The 25,751-nt window shown below is 51.6% G+C and overlaps 1 protein-coding gene across 3 annotated transcripts in view; it reads left to right on the top strand.

Moving 5' to 3' along the window:
* Positions 1-25,029, top strand: part of SCARA3 (scavenger receptor class A member 3) — a 36,869-nt gene extending 11,840 nt beyond the window's left edge. For 2 of the 3 annotated variants that reach the window (XM_057507149.1, XM_057507098.1), the window contains exons 2-6: positions 892-984; positions 2,235-2,354; positions 6,608-6,706; positions 7,672-8,715; positions 23,186-25,029. In XM_057507149.1, coding sequence (XP_057363132.1) covers positions 892-984; positions 2,235-2,354; positions 6,608-6,706; positions 7,672-8,715; positions 23,186-23,637 — 1,808 coding nt within the window. In that variant the 3' untranslated portion in view covers positions 23,638-25,029. Of the gene's footprint in view, positions 1-891; positions 985-2,231; positions 2,355-6,607; positions 6,707-7,671; positions 8,716-23,185 lie in introns of all 3 variants that reach the window. The other variant, XM_036888951.2, reaches the window with a different exon arrangement.
* The last annotated feature ends 722 nt before the right edge of the window (positions 25,030-25,751 follow it).

Here is a 25,751-nt window from a genome sequence, read left to right as displayed (position 1 = left end):
ATAAATACAAGCAAACTGCTAAATGCATAGCTAAAGTTGAAAGAAAACAGGAAATTCCAAGGATCAAGCCAAAAAGAAAAAAAGTTCAAATTAAGAGCTGAAATTGGATGGGTCAACCAATACAGAAGCTGGACGTTAGGAACCTCAAGTCTTGGGTGCAGGGGGAGACAAGGCTGTGGGTGGCACAAGGGGTCAGCTGGGCCAAAGACCCCCAGCCGAAGGCCCCTACCCAAGAAGTCTAGGAATCTGGGGGAACATTCTTCTGGGTGAAGAAATACATTGCTTAGGTCTTATTTTGGGAGCACAGGATCCCAGCGAACAAGCACCAGTTTGCCTTCTGACATATGACCTGCTCCACTTGGTCCCTTCCACGCCCTGGCAGGTCCTGGTGAGGCAGAGGTCTGTGACCAGCCCGTTTCCTTCCTCCTCTCTGCAGCCCCCCAGATGGGCTGGGGACAGAGCCTCGGTGAGGAGCGGGCTGAGGCCACATTCCCTCCCCAGCCCTGGAGGAGAGGAATTCTGCCTCAGTCACCATAGGTCAGGGAACAGAAGGGTGCTGAGCCGGATGGAGCTCCCGGCTCTGCTTTCCTCTCAGTGCTTCCCAGGGGTTTTGAGCCAGGTGCAGGTAGAGCAGGCAGGGAGCCTGTTGGGAGGTCATGAAACCTTACCCAGAGGCGTTGAGACATGTCACTTCCTCGGCCTCTTGACTCTTACTTCCACCCCCCACCTCCCCTTTCTCTGCATACAGTCAGGTCACCTGGAGCTCACGTCTGCTGACCTGAACCCGGGGGCAGGGAGGGAGGCGGGCAGGGGGGTGGGGACTGTAAATGAATGGGGCAGCTGGAGAGGGTGGGTGTGGCTCAGGGCCTGACGCCACTGGCTCCATCACAGCCAGGTCGGCCGCCGGCGACAGAGATGCGCTGTGTGTTACAGAAGAGGCTGGTGACGAAGAGGACATGCCAACCTTCCCGTGCACACAGGACGGTAAGAAGCTGCCCCTTCATCTCCCACTTCCCATCCCTGGGCTGATAACTTGTCTCTCGATATGGTTTCAAAATCCTAGCTGTCCTTTCCCTGCACGCCACCTGAGAGGGTGGAGTTTCGTGGGTCTGCAGTACAGATGGAGTCCAAGTTTGATACATGTGACATCTGTGTCCAGGGCTCCTCCTGAGACCATTCAGTGGCCTCTGCCCTCTCCTCCAGGGCCCGTCTGCTGGCCCGCCCAGACCTGTCCCCTTCATCACATCACATGCCACCCAGTGGCTCATCCTTATCAGGCCCCCAGGACCCAGCTTGGCATCTGGTTAATCTGAGAAACCAGTGCCACTTGGACTGTCTCTTGGAGAAGGGCTTCTTGAGGGGTCTGGGGATAGATTAGAGCAGCTGTTCTCAACCTTGGCTGTATGTTGTAATCATCCAGGGATGCCTGAGTCCCACCCTCAGAACTTCTGATTTCCTTTGGTCTGGAGTATGAATGCACATCAGAATTTTTAAACATTCCTGGTGCTCATAATGTGCAGCTGCAGTTGAATTCACCTTAGAAATCTCACCACTGGGGATATGACTCCATTTCCGCTGGTCACGGGCCGCCTATCAGCATAACCAGCAACACCTGCTCCCTCCTTCCTCCAAACCTGAGGCCCAACAGGTGGACTAGAACCCTTGACTTGATTTCTAAGAAGACCTGATGGTTACTTGGAAAGTTTGGGGACTGGTGACCAACCTTCTGGTTTGCATGGGACTGAGGAGTTTCCCAGGATGTGTGACTTTTCAGTTTTAAAACTGAGATGGTCCTGGCAAACCATCCATCCTGCTTTGCATACTGAGACGTCCCCATAACACAAGACTTTTTGTGCTAAGGCCCAGAAAGTCCTAGGCAAACTGGGACCACTTGGTTACCCCAGGGTGAAACAGGGCTGGCTGCCCTGTGTCGTGGACTGTCAGTAAGGCCAGTGCATTGGGAAGTGGTGTTTCCCCACCCCATGGGCTGAATGATGACACCCTGGGCAGAGAGTGAAGGTGGCGATGGGTTGTTCTTTGAAGACCCTGAATCTGGTTGCTTCTAAATGCTCCAGGACCGAGGGAAAAGGCAGCAGGATGGGTACAGATGAGGATGGAGAACAATTCCCTTTCTGAGGCTGGTTCAAGATGTGATGAGACAGCTCAGAGCAGGAGCATGAACCTGACCCTTCAGCCTCAGCCTCAGCCCCTGCCCTCCTTCTATCCCTCAACAGGCCGGCCGGGCCTGCACTGCAGCCGCTGCCAGAAGAACCTGTCTTTGCACACATCCGTGCGGATTCTCTACCTCTTCCTGGCCCTGCTCCTGGTGGCCGTGGCTGTGCTGGCCTCTCTGGGTGAGTGCAGGCTCCCAGCACCATCTGGCCAGTCCAGGGCTTCCCTCCCTGGCTGCAGGGGAGTTTCTGATCAGGGGTCCAGTACCAACACCTCCTACAAAGACAAATACAGATCTCTGCATCTCAGAGCCCAGAAACAGCATCTCTCTCCTCTTAATGCCACATTCAAACCGCAGAGACTGGCTCCTAATTCCTGCTCAATACTTGGCTAAGTGGCCATGAGCAAGGGTATTCTCCTCTCAGGACCTGCTTTCCTATTGGTAAAATGAGAGGATAGGAGGTTGGTGGTTCTGTTTCCTCTTCACATCAGAATCACTTGGGAGCCTTAAAAATACCCATGCCTGGGGCCCCACCTTAGACAAATGGAGTTAATTCAGCATTTTTAAGCTCCCCAGATGATTCTGCTGTAATCCACAGTTGGGATCACGGGATAGGGTGATTTCCAAGTCCCATCCTTGGTCTTTGTGTTTCTCAAAGTGAAGTTGGATGCCTACCTGCATCAAGATTGTCCCTCAGGATTTGCTACAACGCAGATGCCTGAGTGCCACCCAGGCCTACTTAGTCAGAGCCTTGCAGGTGAGGCCTGGGGCCTGAGGTTTGGTGGGTCTCACGCACACCACAGTTTGTATGTCTACGGTGCCTGACCCAGGTGATGGCAGGTAACTCCTGCCTTGTGAATGCTAATAGTTTGTGGCAAATCGATGAAAACAAATCTGACAGCTTCTCATTACCATACCATTCCATTCTTAGCTTCAGGTTTTAAGTTTCCCTTCTTTACCACTTGGTTCCCACTCTGGTTAGAGAGACTCAGTAACTGGCTTTCCTGGGCTTGAAGGCAAGAAGCCAGCATATTAGTGATTTGAATAGACCCTCTAGTCATCTTCCAGTAATCCTGAAGGTGGTAATTAATCCAACACAAGCCAAGTGCCTACTATGTGCCAGGTTGTGGGAACACTGAAATGAGTCTGTTACATTTCACCATCAAAGGGAGTGGTTCTCAACCTTGTCTGCACATTAGAATCCCTCAGCGAGCGCTGACACATACCAGTGCCAGAGCGCCTGGCTCCAGACGGGTGAAATCACCATCTCTGGGTAGGACCCAAGCCTTGATGGTGTTTACAGGACTCCGGTGTGCAACCAGGTTGGAGGACCGTGGATTTCAAGAACTTTCCACGCCCATCCTTGAGCTCCGCCTTCCTCTGCTATATCACTGCATAGGGCTTGGCCTGTCAGAAAGTGGCCAAAATTCTGGCTCAGGGGAAGCAGGAGCTGCAGCCCCATAAATGAGGCAGCAAACTGGCTGCTGGGGAACTTCTGAAGGTTCCTGGTCCACCCTTTCAGGGCCCCAGCTCCCAGCACTCCTGGGAGCATCAGTAGAGCTCCAATAGCCACAAACCTGAGCCCGGAGAAGAGCATGGGCAGCAGGATGCCTCAGAGGGGGACAGACAGTTATCAGGCACCCAGCAAGCGCCAGGCACTATCGCCTACGTGATATCAGTGACTTGTCTCAACACTCCCCAAAATGGTAGGCCGGCCCCATTTCACGTATGAGGAAGAAGGCCTGGAAAGGTGAACTGATTTGCCCTAAGATCCAGAAAAAATGGGCAGAGGATCATAAGACTTGGGGTCGAGGAATGTGTTGGGGAATCAAGGGAGAATTCTAGAGTGTCCTTTTTGGTTTTCACCTCCAGCCTGATATCCCGAGTGCCTAGGACAGTGCTGGCACCATTATGTCCTGGTCGGTAGGCCTCAGTTACAGCTGTTGAATGAATGACTAGATAAGTGAATTTATGTGTGAACAGTCCTAGTCAATGCTTTGTGATCTGGACTGTGGCCAAAGTCCAGAGGGTTGGCTAAAATCAGTCTTCCTCTTAGTGGGCATGAAAACCTACTATATTCATATAATGTGGTATTTTTTTTTGCATGCATGCATGCATGCATACTGTAGACCAAGAGCTGTACTAGGCCCTGGGCTTGTACTGCTTCATAAAACACACGCTTTGTCTTTATGGAGTTTATAATCTAGAGCAGAGTTTGGGAAACTTTTTCTGTAAAGAGCTAGATAGCAAATATTTTAGGATTTGTGGGCCACATATGGTTTTTGTCAAAACCACTCTGTCAGCATAGAGCAAAAGAGGCTAGAGGCAGTGTGTAGATGAATGTGGATGGCTGTGTTCCAATAATACTGACATTGGGCTGGATTTAGCCTGCAGGTCTAATTTTCCAACCCCTGGTCTCAAGCAGTAATCTGTGAACTTTTTTGACTGTACCTCCGGTCAATAAAAAATTGATCTAAAATGCATATAAAAAATTAGATGGATAGATGGCTGGATAAAAAGATAAAATGAACAGATGTGCAATAAAGTTAAGTATAGCAAAATGTCAATTGTAGAATCTAGGCAGTAGGGACATGGATATTCACTGTACAAATCTTTTGATTATTCTATTTGAAAATTTTTGTAATTAAATGTTGTAAAAGAAAAAATTGATAAACTCATGCCTGCAAAATATCCCTATTTATTTAAAAATTATACATGTGTACTCTTTACTATATAGTATAGATTATAAAACACACTTTTGAAAGGATGAGAAAGCATAAGGTCTTAAAAGTAAGGAAAACAGCCAAACAAATGAATATGGAATTACAAATTCATAAAATACACAATGAAGAAATGAGCTGGATAAATTATGAGTGATCCCCTGGCTATTGGCTTGAAGGTAGATTTTGTGAGGCAGTAGAATAGGAATCAAAGCATTCAATCTCTCTGCACCTCTGTTCCCCCATCTATTCAAAAGATCTTGATTGGCAGGAGGCACCAATGGAATAGTGAATACCATAGAAAGTGCCAGTCTAATGTAATGGCATGTGGTTATTCCTAGGATCTCTCAACATGTCACTTATTAAATTAAATCACACTTAAATAAATCATCAATTGAGATACTAATTAAATCTCAACAGCTCTGAGATGTACAATGTTAATTAAAACCCAGAGATTTTTAAAAAAATGGAATCATTGAATTTTGGAGCTGACCTTGCTCCATACTTTAATTTTGTAGATAATTCAGCTGAGCTTCAGAAAGGTCAACTGACTTGCTCAAAGTCACCCAACAAATTTGAAGCAAATCTGGGCTAGAAGTTGTATTATTGAACTCTCTTGGCGGGGCTAATTACATCCCCCGACACTTTCATAGGATCTGTGGGAAACGTCTTTACCTGCGGTCCGATCCATGGCCTTCTCTCACCCAGGCCTAGCTAGGCACCGTGGAGAAATCCAGGGACCCTGCCACTGCCCAGATGTGCTCTAACCACTGGCCAACACTCGCCCCTTAGAAGGGCACCTTTGCAATGGGGCAATTTGGCATAAGGTATCAAGGACTTCCGGAATGTTAATACCTATTGACCCGTTAATTCTACTTTTAGCAACTTATCCTGAGAGAATAACTTTTTACACACACCATCAAATACAAGGATTATTTCTAGGACCAGGTGTTACTCATATTTACATATCAAGCATCATTTGTAGGCTCAGAAGGGGTGGTGCCTTAAATGTTCCTAACACCAGGGGATTTTTACGTAATTGCTGAATCATTTATGTAGAATATGGTGCACATATTAAAAATAATGATTTTAAAGCAGTTTTAATCCTCAATGAGAAACTGTCCATGATACCATACCAATAAAGCAAAATAACACAGATGACTCATTCAGAACACTCCAATTTGCTGTGGCTATTTTCTAAAGGACCATATATCGATGTAGCTATAGAATGGTTGTGGAGATAAATAAGATTATACAGGACACATGAAGATGTTGATGGCAGTTCTCTCTCAGTGGTAGTACTAAGAATAATTTTTATTTTCTTTTCATATTTTTTTCTTAATTTCCCCTAGTCTTTTCTGTGGTCAGGTCCTAATTCTAAAGTCTGTTCGAGGGGATTTTATATACATATCTAATATAAACACATATACCCATATATAATCATATGTATTATACATATACACATATCTATACATATATATACTTAAGGGAGATACCTATCTATATTTATAGATAGATTTAAATAAATATTTTAAAGGAATTTGTGGCAAACTCTGGTCATAAGAAGCATCTTCCCCTGCCACCATAGAGAAGCCCCCCAGAAGGGTGAGTGGTTTGGTTGTAGAGGGGTTGATAAAATGCCTTCTTAACATACGACTGCTGTTTCTTTGCACTAAGACCCTGCCCCAGCTTCTCATCTGTATGTCCCCTCCAGTTTTCAGGAGAGTGGACTCTCTCTCGGAAGATATGTCCCTGGCCCAGGCCATTTATGACAAGAAGCTTATGTCTATGCAGGAAAACCTCCAAGGACTGGGTAAGTACCCAGTGTCCAGATGCACTAATGTCTATGATGGAAGACCATGATCAGTTGGGGTGGGGTGAGGGCCTCCCCCATTTCATGGTACCCATAGCAGGGCAGCTTTTACCAACCTTCTAGACATAATGGAAGGACGTCCATGGCTCCCTGCTTCCTGTCCAGCTGGGGAACCATCTGCTCAAAGAGAGCTGCTACCCTGGGATACGCCCAGGACTGGGGCCAGGGCTTCAGTGTTCAGGACAGTTCTAGCCAGAGCCTCCAGGTAGAGAAAGAAGCCAAAGACAGTCCAGTCCCCATATGCCCTCACCCGACTGAAATGACTTTTTAAGACCTTCCAAACCCTCTTGACAAGTCAGTCTTTCCTTCATTACTGCCTGTAAGTGTGCGCAATTCATGATACTGTCTCTCCTACTCTCCACGGCCATTCTCATTCTTGTATCTCATGTTTTGACATGGACCCCTAATAGAAGGCGGTCTGTTCTGATGGAAAGAGAAAGTTCTGTTCTGCCACCAAGTAGCTGAGTGATATTTGGCAGACCACTTCTCTGTGCCTCAGGTCTCATTAGTTAAAGGGAGAAAAACCCCTATGCCATCTTCTCCATAAGTTTATTGTAAGACAATCAAATCAAATAACAGATATAAACATATTTGGAGATATTTTTAAATAGATTATAAGTAGGAGGTTCTTGGCAACCTCAGAAAAAGTATAAAGATATATTCTTGAGAATTTGGTGGTGAAATGGAACAAATGTCCTAAGTCCTACATTTCGGGACATAGTAAATCCATTTGGTGATAATAAGATTTCATAGAGTTGGCAAAGCTTTGCAGAGCAGGACTTAGGAAGGAAGAGGGATCAGGAAGCCACTTGCCAACTCATTATGCTCTAAAATATTTAATTTAAAGAAGCAACCTTCGTCCAGTGTCCTTCAGCAACTCAAAATGTTGTCTCTTTCTCCTGAAGATGTGAAAGCCCCAAACAACTGCTCTTTCTGCCACGAGGCTGGGCAGCTGGAGCAAGAGATCAGAAAGCTACAGGAGGAGCTGGAGGGCATTCAGAAGATGCTTCTGGCCCAGGAGGTCCAGCTGGACCAGACCTCCCAGACCCATGAGCTGCTCTCCACCACCAGCAGTCAAATCTCCCAGGAGATGGGCAATTGTTCCTTCTCCATCCATCAGGTCAACCAGTCTCTGGGGCTGTTTCTGGCCCAGGTGAGAGGCTGGCAGGCCACCACATCCAGCCTGGACCTCTCTCTGAAGGACCTCACCCAGGAGTGCTACGACACCAAGACCGCAGTGCACCAGATCAACTTCACCGTAGGGCAGACTTTGGAGTGGATCCATGGGATCCGGCGGAAGACAGATGAGGAGACCCTGACCCTCCAGAAGATGGTCACTGACTGGCAGAACTACACCCGGCTCTTCAGCAGCCTGCGCACCATCTCAGCCAAGACCGGAGAAGCAGTCAAGAACATCCAGGCCACCCTGGGGGCCTCCTCACAGCGCATCAGCCAGAATTCGGAGAGCATGCATGACCTGGTGCTGCAGGCCATGGGCTTGCAGCTGCAGCTGGATAACATCTCCTCCTTCCTAGATGACCACGAGGAGAACATGCACGACCTGCAGTACCACACCCACTACGCCCAGAACCGCACGGTGGAGAGGTTCGAGACCCTGGAAGGGCGCATGGCTTCTCACGAGATTGAGATCAGTACCATCTTCACCAACATCAATGCCACTGACAACCACGTGCACAGCATGCTCAAGTACCTGGACGACGTACGGCTCTCGTGCACACTGGGCTTTCACACCCATGCTGAGGAGCTCTACGACCTGAACAAGTCCGTTTCCCTCATGCTGGGCACCACAGAGCTGCTCCGAGAGCGCTTCAGCCTGCTCAGTGCCCGGCTGGACTTCAATGTCCGCAACCTCTCCATGATCATGGAGGAGATGAAGGCTGTGGACACGCGGCATGGAGAAATCCTTCAAAATGTCACCATCCTACGAGGTAAGAGTCAGAGCTGGGCTGGAGTGCTGTGAAGCTCCCCGAGGGCCTTCATGATCTTGCCTGCCACAAAAGTACCTGGTTTTAGGTAAAAACCCTAGTGGGCTAATACAATCTTATTGCAAATGCCTAGGACAACTGGCAGTTTAAGAAACATTTGCAAACCTCTTTTGCAAAGGTGTTATGGCTCCCAATTTTGCTGTCATATGGATATGGGTTTTTATATATGGATTTGTTTAATTGGGTCCATCTAGAGAAATAAGCAGACCTCAACTTTGGAAATTCTGTCTCCTCTCATTTTCTCCCTTCCCACTGCCTCATTGGTGCTGTCAAGCATCTGCTCCTCAGATGCCTATCTTCTCCTCCCATTTCACCCCTGTACTATTCAGGGCTCTTCAGGGAAACAGAACCAATAGGGGAGAGAGAGAGAGGTTATAAGGAATTGGCTTGTGTGGTTAAGGAGCCTGACAAGCCCCCAATCTGCACAGCTGATGCCACAGTTAGAGTCTGAAGGCTGGATGCTGCTGCTATAGAACCAGGAGGAGATGATGAATCACTTTGAAGGCCATCAGGCAGAATTCTCTCTCACTCGGGGGAGGGGCAGCCTTTTGTTCTATTTAGGCCTTCAACTGATTGGATGAGGTCCACCCACATTGGGGAGGACAATCTGTTTCATTCAGTATAAATTTAAATATTCAATCTCATTTATAAACACTCCTGAAGACACACCCAGAATAATGTTGGGCCAAATATCTGGCCACCTGTGGCTGAGTCAACTTGACACATAAAATTAACCATCACAAATCCACCCTCGTCCACCTGGGACCCATACACATCTCCTTGAAGCATACTTAACCCCCAGGTGAAGACAGCAACAAGGTCATAACTCTGCCTAATGTACGTGATGCAACTATCATGTGTGTAAACAGAAATGCACTAACCCTTCCCCAGAAGAGGCGGTAAAGTCCTTGAGTGATGTTTACTCTCCTTCTGGATATCCTATAACTTACATGCTATGATATAAAATTAACAATATTTAAATACTGTGCTATAAAGTCAATACATTTTATATTTTATATTACATGAAAAGAGGATAAGAGAGGGAAGAAAACAAAGATATTTATAATATATATGAATATATATATATTTACAATACAATAAGAAGGAAATGCTCTTGACAATTACAGCGCTCCTTTCTGTAGCAGGTCATATGGTCAGAGTTGGCATTTTAACTACCTTCTTCCACTACCCATCCAATAGTCTCTGTGCCCTCAGCTGGCTGTGACTCTATTCTTTACCTGGCAGGGTAATCCGAACCTTTATTCACCATCAGTAATCCTGCCTGTTTGGGCTACTGTAGTTTTTCACTGACCTTAATCTCAGGTCATAGCAATACTGAGAAACACCCTAAGTGACCTCCTGTATTCCAGACATGCTTTTCCTTACCTTTGTTGCAGAGCAGCCGTCCAGTTTGTCCTTGGTGGTCAGGATTGGTTGCCCCCATCAGCACATTAACTTCTTCTTTGCCTGTTAGTAAGGAACCCAAAGTGCCCAGGCAGCTGGCTTAACTTCCCGTTCAGTGGAGTCACTGTATCTCCTGGCAGAAACATCCTTCCCTCTGGAACTAAGAGCTCTAAACCAGCAGTGTTAGGTGCTGGCAGTGAGAAGCAAAAGTTTTGCTCGTGGGTCACCAGGGGTAATAGTGGTGCCTCTCCTATTTCCACCCCTTGACTCCTGGACCCACAAATCCTGGCTATCAGAGAAACAGCACCATATATTAGATGCTGATTCAGAGTACATACAGCCCTGCAAGGTACTGCCACCTATCTCACACTGTCACTGGGCCTTTAAAACACCATTCCACCCTCCTTCAAGCCAGATCTTCAAGATGGTGGAAAACATGGTCAGACCAGGGAATTCCATGGGCCTGGGCCCAGTGCCCCACTTCATTTCCTGTGAAGTGAGTCCCTTGACCAGAAGCAATGCTGTGCAGAATACTGTGATGGTGGTAATGCATTCTGTAATACCAAATGCATACATGGTATTTTTGGCAGAAGCATTGCATGCAGAAAGGTAAATCCATGTCCAGAGTAAGTGTCTATTCCAGTAAGAACTCAGCCCCTTCCATGATGGGAATGGCGCAGTGTAATCAGCCTGCCCCTGGGTGACTGGCTGACCACCCCAGGAACGGTGCCATGTTGGGGACTCACTGTTGGTCTGTGCTGTGGGCAGGCTGGGCACCCGGCTGTGGCTGCAGCCAGGTCAGCCCTGGTGAGTAGCAGTCCGTGTTGCTGACCCTGTGCATAACCGCCATCCCTACCACCATGGCCACTTTGCTCATGAGCCCACTGGGCGATGGCAGGGGTGGCCGGGGAAGAGGCCGACTGGAGACCACAGAACAGGTCATTCTATCCACTTGATTATTAAAATCTTCCTCTGCTGAAGTCACCCTTTGGTGAACATAATACAGGACACAAATATCCTCACATTGTTTGCCCTTTCTGAGGGGACTATCCACATATCTTTTCCCCAAATTTCTACATAACCAATTTTCCAATCACATTCCTTCCATGTCCCCAGCCTTCCAGCCAAACCATTGGCCAGAGCTCACGAGTTGGCGTAAAATCACATGTCTGACCATTTTTCCTTCCAAGCAAACAGAACAGCCAGGTCCACTGCCAGGAGCTGTGCCCCCCAGGAGGATTTCCCTCACCACTGCCCTTCAAGGACGGCCCAGCGAGGGCTGTGGGGCTTCAGCTGTCCACTTTATTGCGGTGCCTGTGTATCGTGCAGAACCGTCTGTGAACCAGGCCTCCTGTTCCTCTGCCAAGCGATCACAGGGAGCTCCCCATAAGACCACAGGTACAGGCTGGGAGAGAGAAGGATGTGTAACAGCAGTGGGGAGCACGGGCATTTGGGTAATGTAACACTTCCCGTGATACCTGCTGGGTCCTCAGGGCCTGCTCAGGCCCAATCCCTTACATGTCATGTCCATTTGATGATGGAGTGTGGCTCTGTACGCTGAACTTTATGGTGTGGTGGGTCAGAGAACACCCAGTTCATGACCCATCTCAGGTCACATGATAACTTGGTGGCCCGTGGCTAAGCGTTCGGTCTCTACTCAGGTCCAGTCACAGCTAAGAGCTGTTTCTCAAAAGGAGAGTCATTATTCAGAGGATGGCAGGGTTTAGCTCCAAAATCCACAGGGCCTGTGCTGCTGTTCACTTGTAGAGGCCTGCTAAGGGCCCCAGAGGGCCCCCCTTCCTGCCACGGCCTCTTCATGCACCACTGGGCCTGCAGGGTCATATGGCTCAGGGGGCAGAGCAGCTTGCACAGCAGCTGGGACCTGCTGCAGAGCCTTCTCTTGTTCTGGGCCTCACCCCAAACCAGCAGCTGTTTGGGTCACTTGGTAAATGGGCCAAAGTTACACCCCCAAATGAGGATATCATGCCTCTAAAGCCTAGAGGCCCACTAGGTGTGGTGCCTCTTTCTTGGTTGTAGGAGGGGCTCAGATACAACAATTCATGCTCCACCTTAGACGGAATATGTCCACATGCCCTACCCACTGGACCCCTTGAAATTTCCACTGAGTTACAAGGCCCCCGAATTTTCACTGGAGTTATTTCCCACCCTCTGACATGGCCAGAGGTCTTACAAATAGTTGCAGCTATTACAATAGTGAGTTCCTACTAACTTGCTCACGAGGTCCAATAAGCATAATGTCACCAGTGCAATGGCCGGCGTTAAAGAAAAAGGAGATCAAGTCCCCTGTGAACTGAACTCTGAGGTAGAGCCAGAGAGTCCATCTGCGCCTGTGGTGAGACAGGGAAGGTGTAATACTGGCCCTGCCAGCTCAAAGCAAACTGCTTCAGGTGGGCCCTGTGGACAGGTGTGGGCCACAAAGCCCTTGTCAGATCAGTCATAGTGTCCCAGGGGATGTGTTCATGTTCTCAAGCAGGGGAACCACATCTGGTGTATCAGCTATAATTCAAGTCACCTCCTAGTTAAGCTTAATCACTGTCATTCTCCAAGATTGACCAGTCTTCTGCACAGGACAGAGGCCAATTGAATGGGGCATTTGGTGGTAATCGCCACCCCGGGACCCTCTAGTCCTTGGCGGGGGCACTGATCCCTCCAGTCCCTCCCATGATGGTGCTGCTGTGGTTTACTGTTTTCCTAGGTAGGGGCAGTTTGTGGCTTCCACGTGGCCTTTCCCATCATAGTACCCCTCACTCTGTGGGTCACAGAACCACAGTGGGGATTCTGCCAGTGCTAAGTGTGTCTATTCCAACTGTACACCCAGATCTGGGGAATAACCCCTGGGTGGAGTCAGGGACACCCCGTGAGGCGGCCTGAGCTAGGACCCCGTTGACGGCCTGCCCGCCATAAGCCCCCTGCTCTGACTGGTGGGCAGGGCGACGTGGCGCCTTCTGGCGTCAGTGTCAGTTCAGCACCTGTGTCCAGTAGCCCTCAGAAGGTGTGATTTCCTTTTCCCCAGTGCAGTCACCCTGGTGAGAGGCCACAGGCTCTCAGGACGGCTGGGACGATGATGAACAGTGTGAATATCTGGCAGCGAACACGGTCCTTCGTCAAAGGTACCTGGCCCCCCTTCACTCAAGGGGTTCTGGGTCTGTAAACTGGCTCAAGTCTGAAAGTTCATTAAGGGCCATGGCTCTGTTTTTATTATTCAGGTTAGACTTTTGTTCACTTGACCTAGGTCTTTCTGCTCATACAAGTAAGGATTTAGTAGGAATTTAGGAATTCAGTAACTCCTCTCTATTTTACTAGTAGGAACAGCAGGATCAGCTAGCCAATGCCCAGGCCCATGGGCGTCAGCCTGTTCTGCGTGCGGCTCTGACCCTGCTGCCCATCACAGCAGCCACGCCTTCCTTGCCTTCATCAGTGGGCTGCTGTCACTTGGCCCCTGCCACCCCGGAATCTGATTACTCTCATGGTGGTTAGGCTCCCCAGTCAGGGACTGCAGTTCCCACTGCATCGTCTGGCCTGCAGAGAAGAATGCTCCCAGAGCTCTTCACAGATGCCAGGCGTCCCCTCACAAATGTATTTCTCACTGTCAAGGTGAAAGTCGTGTTTTCTGGACCCTCCCAGGGTGGGTGAGTAGGTCTCAAACGACACATCCACTCGGACATCTCAGTCTCCCTGTCTTTGAGTCCTTCCTTTACACTAACCCATGGCAAGTCTGGCGTCCCTAACTCACTCACTGTGAGGCACCTTCTGGCCCACGTTCCAGCCAACCCACCAAACAGCTACGGCCCCTTCTAACCCCGACGTGCAACATTAGCTGCAGAGTCTCTGCTTAGAGAGCCCATATCAGTAAATCCTGCCTGATCTGCATGTTCCTTCCCCCATCATCCCACACCCTTAATACCACACAGATATTCCCCACATTTCTATCCTATAAATTAGAACCTCAAGTGGTCCTTCTGGAGTGCAGGGCACCTGCTCACTCATGGGTCACACTTTGTACCTCACTTCAGGGGCCTGCTGGGGCTTGAGTCTAGTTATGGGCCTGGAAGCAAAGAGGAGCGGTGGGTGGGCCCTGAGGAGAGCCTGCGTCGTCTTCCCTGGCGACAGCCTCTGGAGAGACCATTCCCCTTTCCTCAGGCAGTGCCCACCGCATCCCCTCAGGCAGAGGGCGCAGGTCACTGGGGTGAAGATGCTGCTTCCACTGGCAAAAACTCAGCAGGATTTCAGCGCTCCATGTCCCCAGCTCCATCAGGATCTTCCCACACATCCCCATTCCAACATCCAGAATCCCATTGCTTCCCGATCAATGTCCTCGCTCTAGCTGTGGACGCCCTGTGAGGCCAGGAGTTCAACTCCCACTGTAATTCAGCCAGTCAGAGGAGGAGACTGTGAGTTTGATTTTTTGCCTTCTCAGCCCTGTGGTTTTAGGAGAGAAGGGTCTCTTTCAGGGCAAAGTGGAAGATTTCAGGTCATTTATATGACACTTGAGCTGAGAATTTGAATCCCTGAGCTCATCTTTCTCTTTCCCTGTGTTGTCCAGTAACATGAGGAGCAACCAGCCAATCTCATTACACTCATTAGTTTGATAAAAATGTTTAAAAATATATCATATACATGGCTACCTAGATCATTGCTTCTTCCAGGAGATTAGGAATCTCCAGTATTTTGCACGTGCCTATTGCCAGATCACACCATGGGCTGTGACTTTCTTCACTACAGGCAGTAGAGTCATTAGCATCTTTAAATCTAATCAGATCATAAAGCCAAAATCTGTGTTAGTCTGGGTTCTCCAGAAAAACAGAACCATTAGGATCTCAGGGGAGAGAGAGAGATTGATTTAATGTAAGGAATTGAAGCAACTGGCTCATACAGTTATAGAAGCCAGCAAGTCCCAGGATCTGCCGGGTGGGTCAGCAAGCGGAAGACCCGCAGGAGCCGACGGTGTCATTGCAGTCAGAGCCCTGAGACCCCGGAGAGCTGACCGTGTGGCTGCGCACGTCCCAGGAAAAGCCAACGTTTCAGTTCAAATACAAAAGCAGGAAAAAGTGGAGGCCCCAGTTTGAAGCAGTCAGGCAGAAGGAGTTCCTTCTTATTCAGCCTTTTTGTTCTAGAAGGACTTCAACTGCTTGGGTCAGGCCCACCCACACTGGGGAGGTCAATCTGCTTCATGCAGTCTACTGAGTCAAACATTAATTTCCTCCAAAAACACCCAAAATAATGTTTGACAACTATCTGGGCGCCCTGTGGCCAAGTCAACTCGATAGATAAAATTAACCATCAGAGGTAACATGTGAACTGAGCCCCAAGATGAGGGGTGGAAAGATCAGGTGTAGCTGGGTCAGCATGGATGAGCGCAGAAGTTCCAGGTGGAGGGAGCAATACATGCAAAGATCCTGAGAAGTGTTGGCATATGCATTATCTCCTTTAATTCTCATGATCCCTCAAACTGTGAGCCCAAAAGCATCCAGTGGAGAACTGGGTACCACATGACATCTAGCCAGGCTCACACAGCTAGCAAAGAATGGATATAGGATTCAACATCAAGGCAGCTCAGCCCCAAAGTCCCAAGCTGCCTGAGTGGCCACTTAAAACACTGTCCTTCTAACAGCATCCGAGCAGATGAGACATGCTCCTCAGTGAGAGCACCGGCTGCCAGTAGTTACTGCAGTCTTCTCCTGTCTTCTTGGTCTCAGTTTCCCCAGTGAAGGCTGACCTTGTCCTCCCCTGGAGGCACCTCCACCCCCACCTTACCCGGAGATTCCATATCAAAAGTGGCTATCTGGCCACTCTTATGCACCTGAGCGGCTCTGTGGCATCTTCTTAAGAAGCACTGTATTCATCAGCTGGGGCTGCCGTGACAAGGTTCACAGAAACAACAGAAATGCATTGTCTCACAGCTCTGGAGGCTGGTAGTCTGAGATCAGGGTGTCCACAGGGCTGCTTCCTACTGGCTGTGAGGAAGGGGCTGCCCCAGGCCTTGGCTGGTCGATGGCCATCGTCTCCCTGTGTGTCTTCATATCATCTTCCCTCAGTGTGTGTCTGTCTCTGTCCAAACTTCCCCTTTTTATAAGGACCCCAGTCATATTGGGTCAGGGGCCACCCTAATGACCACATATAAATTGATTACCTCTGTACAAGCCCTGTCTCCAAGGCAGACCCCCATAGTCTGAGACAATGGGGGTTAGGACTTCAGCATAGGAATTTGGAGGGGACACAATTCAATCCTTAACAAATACCATTACCTGTTTAGTCTACTCCTTTGCGGAATATTTCCAACAGCTTTTGTCCTGGGAAATGGTCCAAAAGACTCCTAATCGGAATTCCTTTATACCAGGAGTTTGGATGGCTATACCCAGGTTCCCTGGCCTCTTCCCCAGGAAGTATGTGTCTTTGTGGGAAGAATGTTCAACCTAAAAATATAGCAGATCGTGGCTCTGGAGAATAGAATAAGTAGCTACTGCGATCTGGCAGTCCCAGATTCTATAGTGTCATTTGGTGGGGCCAAACATCTGGACACAGTCGTCCAGGGGGTTCCAGGAGGAAGGAGGAAGGCCCCACCATCCCAGACTGCTCTGTTCTCTGCAGAGTTCAGAGGTGGAACCAACCTCTTGGAAGCTCTATTTTCTTTAACCATTTTGTCTCAAACCTGTGTTGCCTTTATTTTATATCATAGGGCATTTCTCCCGCCAATAGGACTAATTTTTTCTTTAATCTAGATTGGTGGTGTTGGGGAGTTTGGGGGAATAGCTCTTGATCGCCTGCTGTCATATTTAGGTGACAAAGCCAGGTAGTATTTCCTTAGTTTTTGAAATCTTCCCATACTGTTTCACCTAAAATGTGTATCTGTGTGACATCTAGGATGCAGTGTTCGGTGAAGGCATTAGTAGAAATTTCTCATGATTCATCCTCTAGTGATTTCGTATTTTCATTGCATTCACCCTAAGAACAAATGAAATACAAAGCTCTCCTCATGACAAAACCCATTCACAGACTTTATTTCATGTTAGCCTCACAACAGCCTTTGTGCAATAGACAAGGCAGGTGTTGGTGTCTATTCTACAGGAAGGTGGCCTAAGAATGGGGAAGGTTAAGGAATGAGATCAATGTCACACTATGATTTAAAATCCTGGCCCCTTTCATGTCTCTGAGATGCACATGTCCTGTGCCCAGCCAGAAAGAAGATATTGGGAGCATGAGCTTGCAGATACCAGAAAGGCATTTCTGTTCTGCTCCTGCTTAGGGGTAGTTTATAGGGTGGAGTATAGGAGAAGGGGGATATAGTACCAAAAGTGTTGGCAGGGGAGTCATTTGAGAACCTCATTATACGTATAACCGAACAACAGTCATGGGAATTAAAATATTGCTCCTGTCCTAATAATAGCAGAGTCCTCGTCAAAGGACCTTATCTTAGCTGGAGAGCAAGGTAGGACATCTGTTTGAGCTCTTAGTTCAACCTCTGCACATTTGTTTAAATTGTGTCTATTGGCCAACATTCCTCTTGATTGTTAAAGCACCACGTGTAAAAATGTCTTACATATGGAAGAAAATTTCAGAGACAAAATGTACATCCCTTCCTACAGGAGCTTGTCACTCATTCAGTCATGCGCACACAGGTGCTGATAAGCTCCCATGTTGGGGCTGGCACTCAGGTCTCCTTCTGGTGGGAGCTGAGCTGCTGTCCACGTTAAACACTGCCCACAGCCACTGTGGGAGCTGCCAAGAGCCAGCTGAAGGGTGGGACCCTTCACTATTCGAGAAAGGAGCCTGCTCCTAATTTTGTCTGGGTCTTCAGGCAGAATCACTCAATCGTTCTGAGCCTCTGCTTTTTGTTTTCTTTTATTTATTTATCTGTAAATGAAGGGATGAAACCAGCTGTTCTCTGAGACCTCTGTGATTAATTCTGAGACTCCATTTGCTCAACATAAAACTGTGATACTGCCATAGTATTTGCGCCTCTCAGAATATTTCTCTCTTCCTATTCTGTAGGACAATTTCTGTGTCTAAGCTAGACAGTGTCTATGCTAGGACTGGAGACAGGGAGCCATCGTCCCTTCTTAGCTGAATGATTCTGGAAAAGGCTCTTGGCTCCATTCAACTGTTTCTTCATCCACAAATCAGAATATTAATACCTGCCTTGCCTATATCCCATGGGGTAGTTGTGAGTATCAATGTTAACAATGAGTGTGAACAAGTTTTTGCAAAATATAAAAGGGTGTGCTACAGTAAGGGATAATTCTGAATCTAATTTGCTTGATGGTGGGCTGCTTGCTTACTCATCGAGTGCCCAGCAGAGTGCCCACCCCTTGGAAGGTACCCAAGAACTGTTCACTCAGTGAATGCATAAGTGAAAGTATAAAAAAGGCTGAAAGCTAAGGATGGGCAAAAAAGGTGAGGTACAGAGGGATGAAATCTGCAGTCTTGTTCCGTAAGTGCCACCCTCCATTCTACTCCCACACCCAGAGTGCCCAGGAGTTTACATGTTTAAAAGGGAAAAGCAGAGAATGTTGCATTACTCTGTTTAGGGCAGAGGTGCAACCCGGGGATGTGACAGTGAGAAAAATGCCTGCAGTGCCGAAACAGTAGGTTTGCTTGGTGTTGAGCTGCAAAAGCAAAGGGTACAAAGGATGCAAGCTTCCGTTGGCTCCTGCAGGAGACCCCGCCTTGACACTGGCCTATTTCTGATATGCTTAGGCTGCTGGTGCATCATGGTCATTAGGGAGTGTTTAATGGGGCCCTACCACTTGTTAGCCTTGAACTCCAAATATTGGCTCCCCAGCACCGCGAAACTGAGTGAATGAAGGTGAATGCGCCGCTCAGCTTCTCTGCCCCGCCTTGCAGCAAAGATACGCACAATATCCTTTTCTCTTGAAGGCCCGCCCTGAACCTTAGCAGCTCTGAACTTCAGCCCCAGTGACGGTGTTGAAGGCCTTACTGAGCTTCTCAGCCTCTGCCCAAACCAATCACTAATCAACAAACGCCTCGAGGAGAAAAGCTGCAAAGAATGCCAAGCTTACTTCAACGAGTCTCCCTTCTCCTTGGGATTTTGAGCCCTGACCTCACTCCAAAACCTTCAGAAGGATGTCTGGGTATTTTATCTAATGATGGTGGCTGTACTCGGCAGGTGGGGTTTGGTCGGCTGCAAACTAGCCCATCGTAGGCAGAAGTGGGAGCCCAGGGACATCTTTGCAGTGCTTCCCAGGTGACGCAGCCAAGATTGAGAGTCCCGACCCAGGCCAATATTCCCATCGAATGGAAGGGATTCTGAGGTTCAATGAGGAATGAGGACTTATCCAGCCACCCGATTTGTTAATTCCCGAGCTGGGACTCAGACCCTGTCTTCCGAAGTCCAGGCCTGCGTGCCTCCCGTGGCCCCAGGCCAGGCTCCGCCAGGAGGCACCCCTTCCATTTCTGTTTTCTTCTACCCTTGTTGCTCTGGACTGAGATGGACTGTGGGGTGCCCGCCCCCACCCCACCCCACACGTGGGTGGGCAGTGCTGGCGCGCTGAGAGACCTGGTGCTTCTGCTCCCTCCTGTCCTGCCCTGTTCCCAGTGCAGACCAGTAGCAGGCCAGCTGCTTGCCCCAGACATGCAGTCAGCTGCGGCTCTACGCTAATGGGCCAGGATGGCCTGATTACAGCCTGCAGCTTCCTGAGTAATTACGGGCCTCCCCCAACTCCCGGGGCCTGTGCTCCTCTCTCCCAACTCACACCTCAGCCACTGTGGCTCATGTTTCCTCTCTTGCCTTCAATGTCCCCCTTGCTGCTCAGAGCCAACCCCTCCCCTCCTTTGCCCTTTGGCGCTGCCAATACCAAGATCCTATTACGGGCTGTGTCGGGCGCCCTGTCCTGGAGAGTGCGTTGGTCAGCCTCGCCCCCCGCCCGCCAGTGCTAACCACTAAGCTACGGTTGTTGACTTCCTGCCTGGCCAGACCCAGGCTCGCCAGCTGGCCCTTCTCTGACCCCGTGATTCACGGCTGGCCCAGGCAGGGCAGGCAGAGCCTCGGCTCACCTGAAGAAGATGGTCCTTCTCGTTACCCCTTCCCTGCGCTGCAGGACCCTTGCCTCCTCGGGGCGGCAGCAGGGCAGGAGGCCCTGGCAGTGGGACCCAGGGGAGCTGGGAAGAGGACCAGGACCCCATGGGTGGGGTGACGAAGTGCAGAAACGGCAGGGTGGGGGGGATGAGCACAGGTTTCAGAGCCTCTTGGGCCCAGGTTTGAATCCTGTCTCTGCCCCTTACTTGGTGGACGATATTGGGCGAGTCACCACCCTGCACCACGGTTTCCCACCTGTATCACGGGGCACAATCTCAGGTACCAGGGACATAATAGAGACTCAGCAGACGAATGCTCACTGCTCTCGTGGCCCTGCCCTCCTCCAGGAGAAGGCAGGCCACAGCGAAGTGAGGTGAGCTGCGCCTGACTGGTGCAGGGTGGCTGAAGGTGCACCGGCACCAGCCTGGGGCCCCGGATGGAGCCACCCCACTTCATGTCCTCAAGGCTACAGCCTGGGGCCCCTGTCTGGGTTCTCAGATGGGGTCATAGTAGCAGCGTGGCTGGGATACGGAGGGGGACATGATCCTCTCCCTCCAAGTCCTCCTTCCACTCATGCTGGGGGCTGCAGCTCCTGGGGGAAGGAGATGGACTGTGTGTGCCAGGCTTCTGCCCAAACCTTCACCTTCACAGGTCAGCGCCCGCCTTCCCCATCCAGGGAGAGACTTCCAGAAAGAGGAGCCCAGGGGGCTGGAGAGGAGGAGCCAGAGAGGGCCTTCACTGTCTGCCTTTTCTCCCTCCACATGGCCCACAGAAACCCGTAGAACCCAGTGAGCTCTTGTGCCCTCCTGGGGAAGGGAGGAGAGGGCACCCCACAAAGGTGGCATGGGAAGGAATGGGTCCCAGGGAGAGAGTGAGGGGGCTCCTGCTGGGCCTGGGGCTGGGCAGCACAGGGCGTCCTTGCCCAGATGAGATTCCTAGGTTTTCCCTTAGGTGAGGCTGGAGATGGGGACTGTGGGCCCAGCCACCCAGGGGACGAATGGAAGCCACAGAGCGGTTGTAACAAGAGAAGATGAAGCGCCGAGAAGCTGGGGGCCGACTCTGGGGAGCCATGTCCCTGCAGCAGCAGAGGGCGGCCCAAAGAAGCAGGCTGAGGACAGGGACAGGGGCTGCGGGAGCAGTCGTGGACGACGGAGAGGCAATGTTGATTTTATAGACAAGGACGCACTACAGAGTGGGCAGGGGCATGGCCTCCACTGCCACCAGCCCCACTCGCCCCCGCCAGCCCGATGACGGGACCCCAGCCTGTGCTGCAGGCTGTCCACGTGAGCCAAGCCCAGGCAGGGCCACATCCCTGCTGTGTGTGGGAGGTGGGCACAGGCAGGCGGAGGCGGGAAATGGCTGGAAGGTTTTTATTGGCCCTGGCGGGGCTGGCTCTCTGCGGCCTCTGGTTTCCAGTTCAGACTGTAATAGAGGATGTGTTCACTGACACTCTGTCCCTCTTAGAAACGCTCTGAGAGGGAGAGGGGGACAGCAGGGGTGCAGAGCACTGGCAGCAGATAGCAGCAGCCCCACGAACAGCAGCGGTGTTGCATCAGCCAGGAAGAGGCCTGTGCTGCGGAACCGGGTCGGGGCCACAGGGAGGGCTCCCGGCTCCGGGCCTCGCACCGGTTCCCGCTGCGGGGCACACCGGGCTTCTGGTTTCTGCTTAGGGGACCCTGGGGATACCACTCCACCTCTCTGGGCTTTAGTTGCCCCCTCTATGAAATGAAGGAATTGGATTGGCTCCCACCTAGCACAGAACTCACGGAGTCTCTTGCAGGAGAGATGGTATAACAGCCAAGTTCTCAGGAGAGCTGGGTGTGGGCCTTAGAATTCATCTCCCAGGCCAGCCCCACTGTTCACTGCTCATAAAACCCCCAACAGTGACCCTTTGCCAAGACCACAGAAGAAGCCAGGCCTTTGCTGTCCCTCGGCCCCCAGTGGGGACTAAGGCTGTTCTCCACAACTCCTGGCCTCACCAGGCCCCACGGTTCCTCTTCCTCTGTGCTCCCCACACTTTCTGGCTTGCCTTAGGCAGGCTGACAGCCACACTCTGCTTTGTGTCCCCCGGGCTGTTGCAGCTCTAAGCGGTGGTGACTGTTGCATAGTCAGAAGGCTATTGAGGTCATCCGTGCCCTGATTTGAGCCCTAGATGGGGTCTCTAAGGAAGGGCCATGGCTTATTCTTGGCATCTGCTCTGGGCCTTAGGCCAGAACTGGGAGGAAGAGGGGTCCACAACTATTCAGCAAATCACCATCTTCAAGCATATACTGCGCTCCCACCGCCATGTACCCAGCTCTGTGCCCAGAGCTGGGGGTGGGAGCTGTGGCCCTCACTATTTTCCTGGGGCTCCACAGTCTAGCAGGGCCCCACCCAATAGGCATCAAGGGTGTGCTTTCACTGTACTGTGACTGCTCTTTCTACACGTCAACTAAAAGTCTCAGAAAGTGACAGCCTCAAGAGCTAGGAGAAGAGGCTGGAGTGGTCAGGGTGGGCTTCCTGGAGGAGCTGCCCTTTCTCTTGGCTGTTGATATATCCACTCACTCAACCTGGGAGGTGAATGCCTCTCATGGGATAGGGGTGAATTCAACAGTCGAAGACCGTGGGTAGGTGTAGAAGGCCAGGGTGGCCTCCAGAGTGGAACAGACAATCCCAGACAGCCCCAGTCCTTTCCCAGAGCTGTCCACTCTCTCGGTCACCAGCTGGAGGGCACCTGTGCAACTGTGGACAAGCCCTGGAGTCAGAACAGTAAGTGCTCACCACGCCCCAGGCCTCAGGCCGCCCCTTACTGTGTTCTCGGGATCCCCAACAGCCTGCAGGTGACTGTTCCCACCCCTTAGGGAAGCCCAGTCTAGTCTTCAGCCCGAGGGCCCAGAGCCGGCAGGTGGCTGTCCCCGCAGCCTGCACCGCACCCGCCTCGGGGACTGACCTCTCTCCTCTTTCCTCCGACCCTAGGTGCCCCTGGCCCTCCAGGACCAAGAGGACTCAAGGGAGACGTGGGCATGAAAGGGCCTGTTGGCAGCAGAGGCCCGAAAGGAGACCCCGGCAGCTTGGGCCCCCCGGGACCCCAGGGCCCTCAGGGGCAGCCAGGGGACGCCGGACCTGTGGGAGAGAGGGGGCTGGTCGGCCTTCGGGGTTCCCCAGGCCTCAAAGGCTTGAAGGGCAGCCTTGGAACTGGAGGCCCGAGAGGACAGCCAGGCCCCAGAGGGGACCTGGGGCCCCCAGGGCCGGAGGGGCCCCCCGGGTCTCCAGGGCCCTCAGGGCCTCAGGGAAAACCAGGGATTGCCGGGAAGGCAGGGTCACCAGGCCAGCGGGGGCCCACGGGGCTTAAGGGCGAACCAGGGATCCAGGGTCCCCCTGGCCTCCCAGGGCCCCCAGGCCCTCCAGGAAGCCAGAGCCACTACTGAGGAGGTGCCAGTCCCAGACACTGCCGCACAGAACGCTGGGTAGGGGGTTCAGGAAGAGCGAGCCCCCTAGAAATCTGCATCTACAGACCATTGTGGTCCTTTGACCCCAGAGGGGGTTCCCCCAGGTCTGCCTCTCACTGTGGGGCTCCCCAGCAGTGCCTCTACCATAGAAAGCAGCCCCACATATGCATGTGCACGCACACACACACGCACACGTTTCCCTTCTGGCCGGGGTCCGACTGGGTTTCCCTAGCTGGGCAGGAGGAGAGGGCAGGGAAGACCCCTTCTCCTGTGACTGAGCCTTTCAGGGAGGTGGCTGCCTTGGGGAAGCCTTGAGTCTCTCTGAATGGGTGACCAGCTCCCATCTTTCCAGCAACTCATGCCCATTCCAGCCTGCAGCTCCCGGCGGCTCCCCGTGGTTGAAAAGACCCAGGGGAAACTGTAGGGAGTTGTGGTTCCAGCCCTGGGTACAAGGTGGATTTGGCAACTGCAAGACCGTGCCCGTAGCTACGGGCACAGCACCTCCGGAGCCACCCCGCCTTGCCCTGGCTAGAGGACCAGCCTGGCCGTCGTTCTCGGGCCTGTGCACTGGGCCCCAGTGGGTTCGGTGCTTTTTCTCATGTCCTCAGAACATTCCTTGCTCCACTTCTCAGGAGCAACTCTGCCTGGGCCCCTGGGCCTTGCCTCCACCTCTCAGGAGCACCCCCAAAGGAGCCCGAGCAGGAATTGCATCGGCACAAGGAGACTAATCAGGCCTTGGGACATTCTCCTGGGAAGCTGGAGGAGGGGAGCAGAGGCAAGCGAGCGGGTGCTGGGGGCACTGGGCTGCCCGAGGCTGCCGCTCTGGTCCCCGGGGTGGTGGCCGAAGGAGGGACAACCTCCGTAACAGGCGGTTGTCCCCCCCATACCACGCTCTCCTTCTGCCCCTGGCTGCCTGCTGACCTCACCCCTCCATGATCCAGAATGACCCACGGCTGGCCTCTCTGCAGGGACAAGACTGGGCAAGGATGGCAGGGCCTGGACATCTACAGGAGGCACACTCTGGCATCCCATCTCGCCCACCTCCCCCTTCCAGGGCACACTGGCACCACGGAGCCCGGAGCGGTTTCCCCAGCAGGGACAAGGCCGCACAAAGGCTAACCTCCCTGAAACCGCCCTGCATTTGGGCGCAGAGTGCCACCACTCCTGGGCTGGAGGCATGGAGCCGCCTCCTCCCCAGCCTGACTCAGAGACCAGCCCCCTCCCCATCCCAAAAGCCTAATGCCAGCACCTTTCTTTTAACAGATGTGCAACTGGTTTGCACTCCCCCCGCCCCCCGCCTTGTAATTCTCCTTCTATGTATGATATCACGCCACATAGTATGACTGACTCAGTAAAGAGCTGTTTCCAGGAGGGAGGTGTCTTCTGGTGCTTTCTGTCTGGCCTTTGAAGAGGAGCCAGTGGATGACAGATCCGCTAGACCCTCAGGCCCACTGTGGGGCCTGGGTCTAAACGCCTGGCCTCTCACTCCAGAGAAACAAGCTCTGCCAGGAGTTCAGGGACCTGGGGCCTGGAACTGAGAGGGAATTACCCATGAGGAGCAGGAACCCCGTGGGCAATAGGCGAGCTTTACTCATCTTTCTGCAGGGCCTTACGGCCGTTTGGCCAAAATGAGATTTGGAGATAAGACAGGCCTGGACATCTGAGCGATGCCTCCTGCTTCCGCCTTCTGTCCCTATGACTAGCAGGGAAAGGAGGAAGAAAAGGAGAAAAAGACCAGGTCAGACCTGCACCAAGGGGCCCCCAGGGCCCACAGGGCACGGAAGACTTCTGGGTCCCTGGGAATCCGCCTGCCTGCTCCGGGAACAGGATTGAGTCAGGGGGCTCTGCCTCAGAGGCCAGCTTTTAGGGCAGTGTCTCAGTCCTCTCGGGCTGCTATAACAGATCAGCCTGGGGGCCAGCCATCTATTTCTCACAGCTCCAGAGGCTGGCATCAAGGTGCCTCGCGTCTGGTGAGAGCTGCTTCCTGGTTCATGAAGGGCAGCCTCCTCACTGTGTTCCTCCACGGCAGGAAGGCCGAGGGTGTTCTGCAGGGCATCTTTTATAAGGGTATTATTCCCATTCATGAGGGCCCC

This window comes from Manis pentadactyla, chromosome 1, assembly GCF_030020395.1.
Source record: "Manis pentadactyla isolate mManPen7 chromosome 1, mManPen7.hap1, whole genome shotgun sequence".
Taxonomy (NCBI): Eukaryota; Metazoa; Chordata; class Mammalia; order Pholidota; family Manidae; genus Manis; species Manis pentadactyla.
This window is presented reverse-complemented; position numbering and strand designations above follow the sequence as displayed.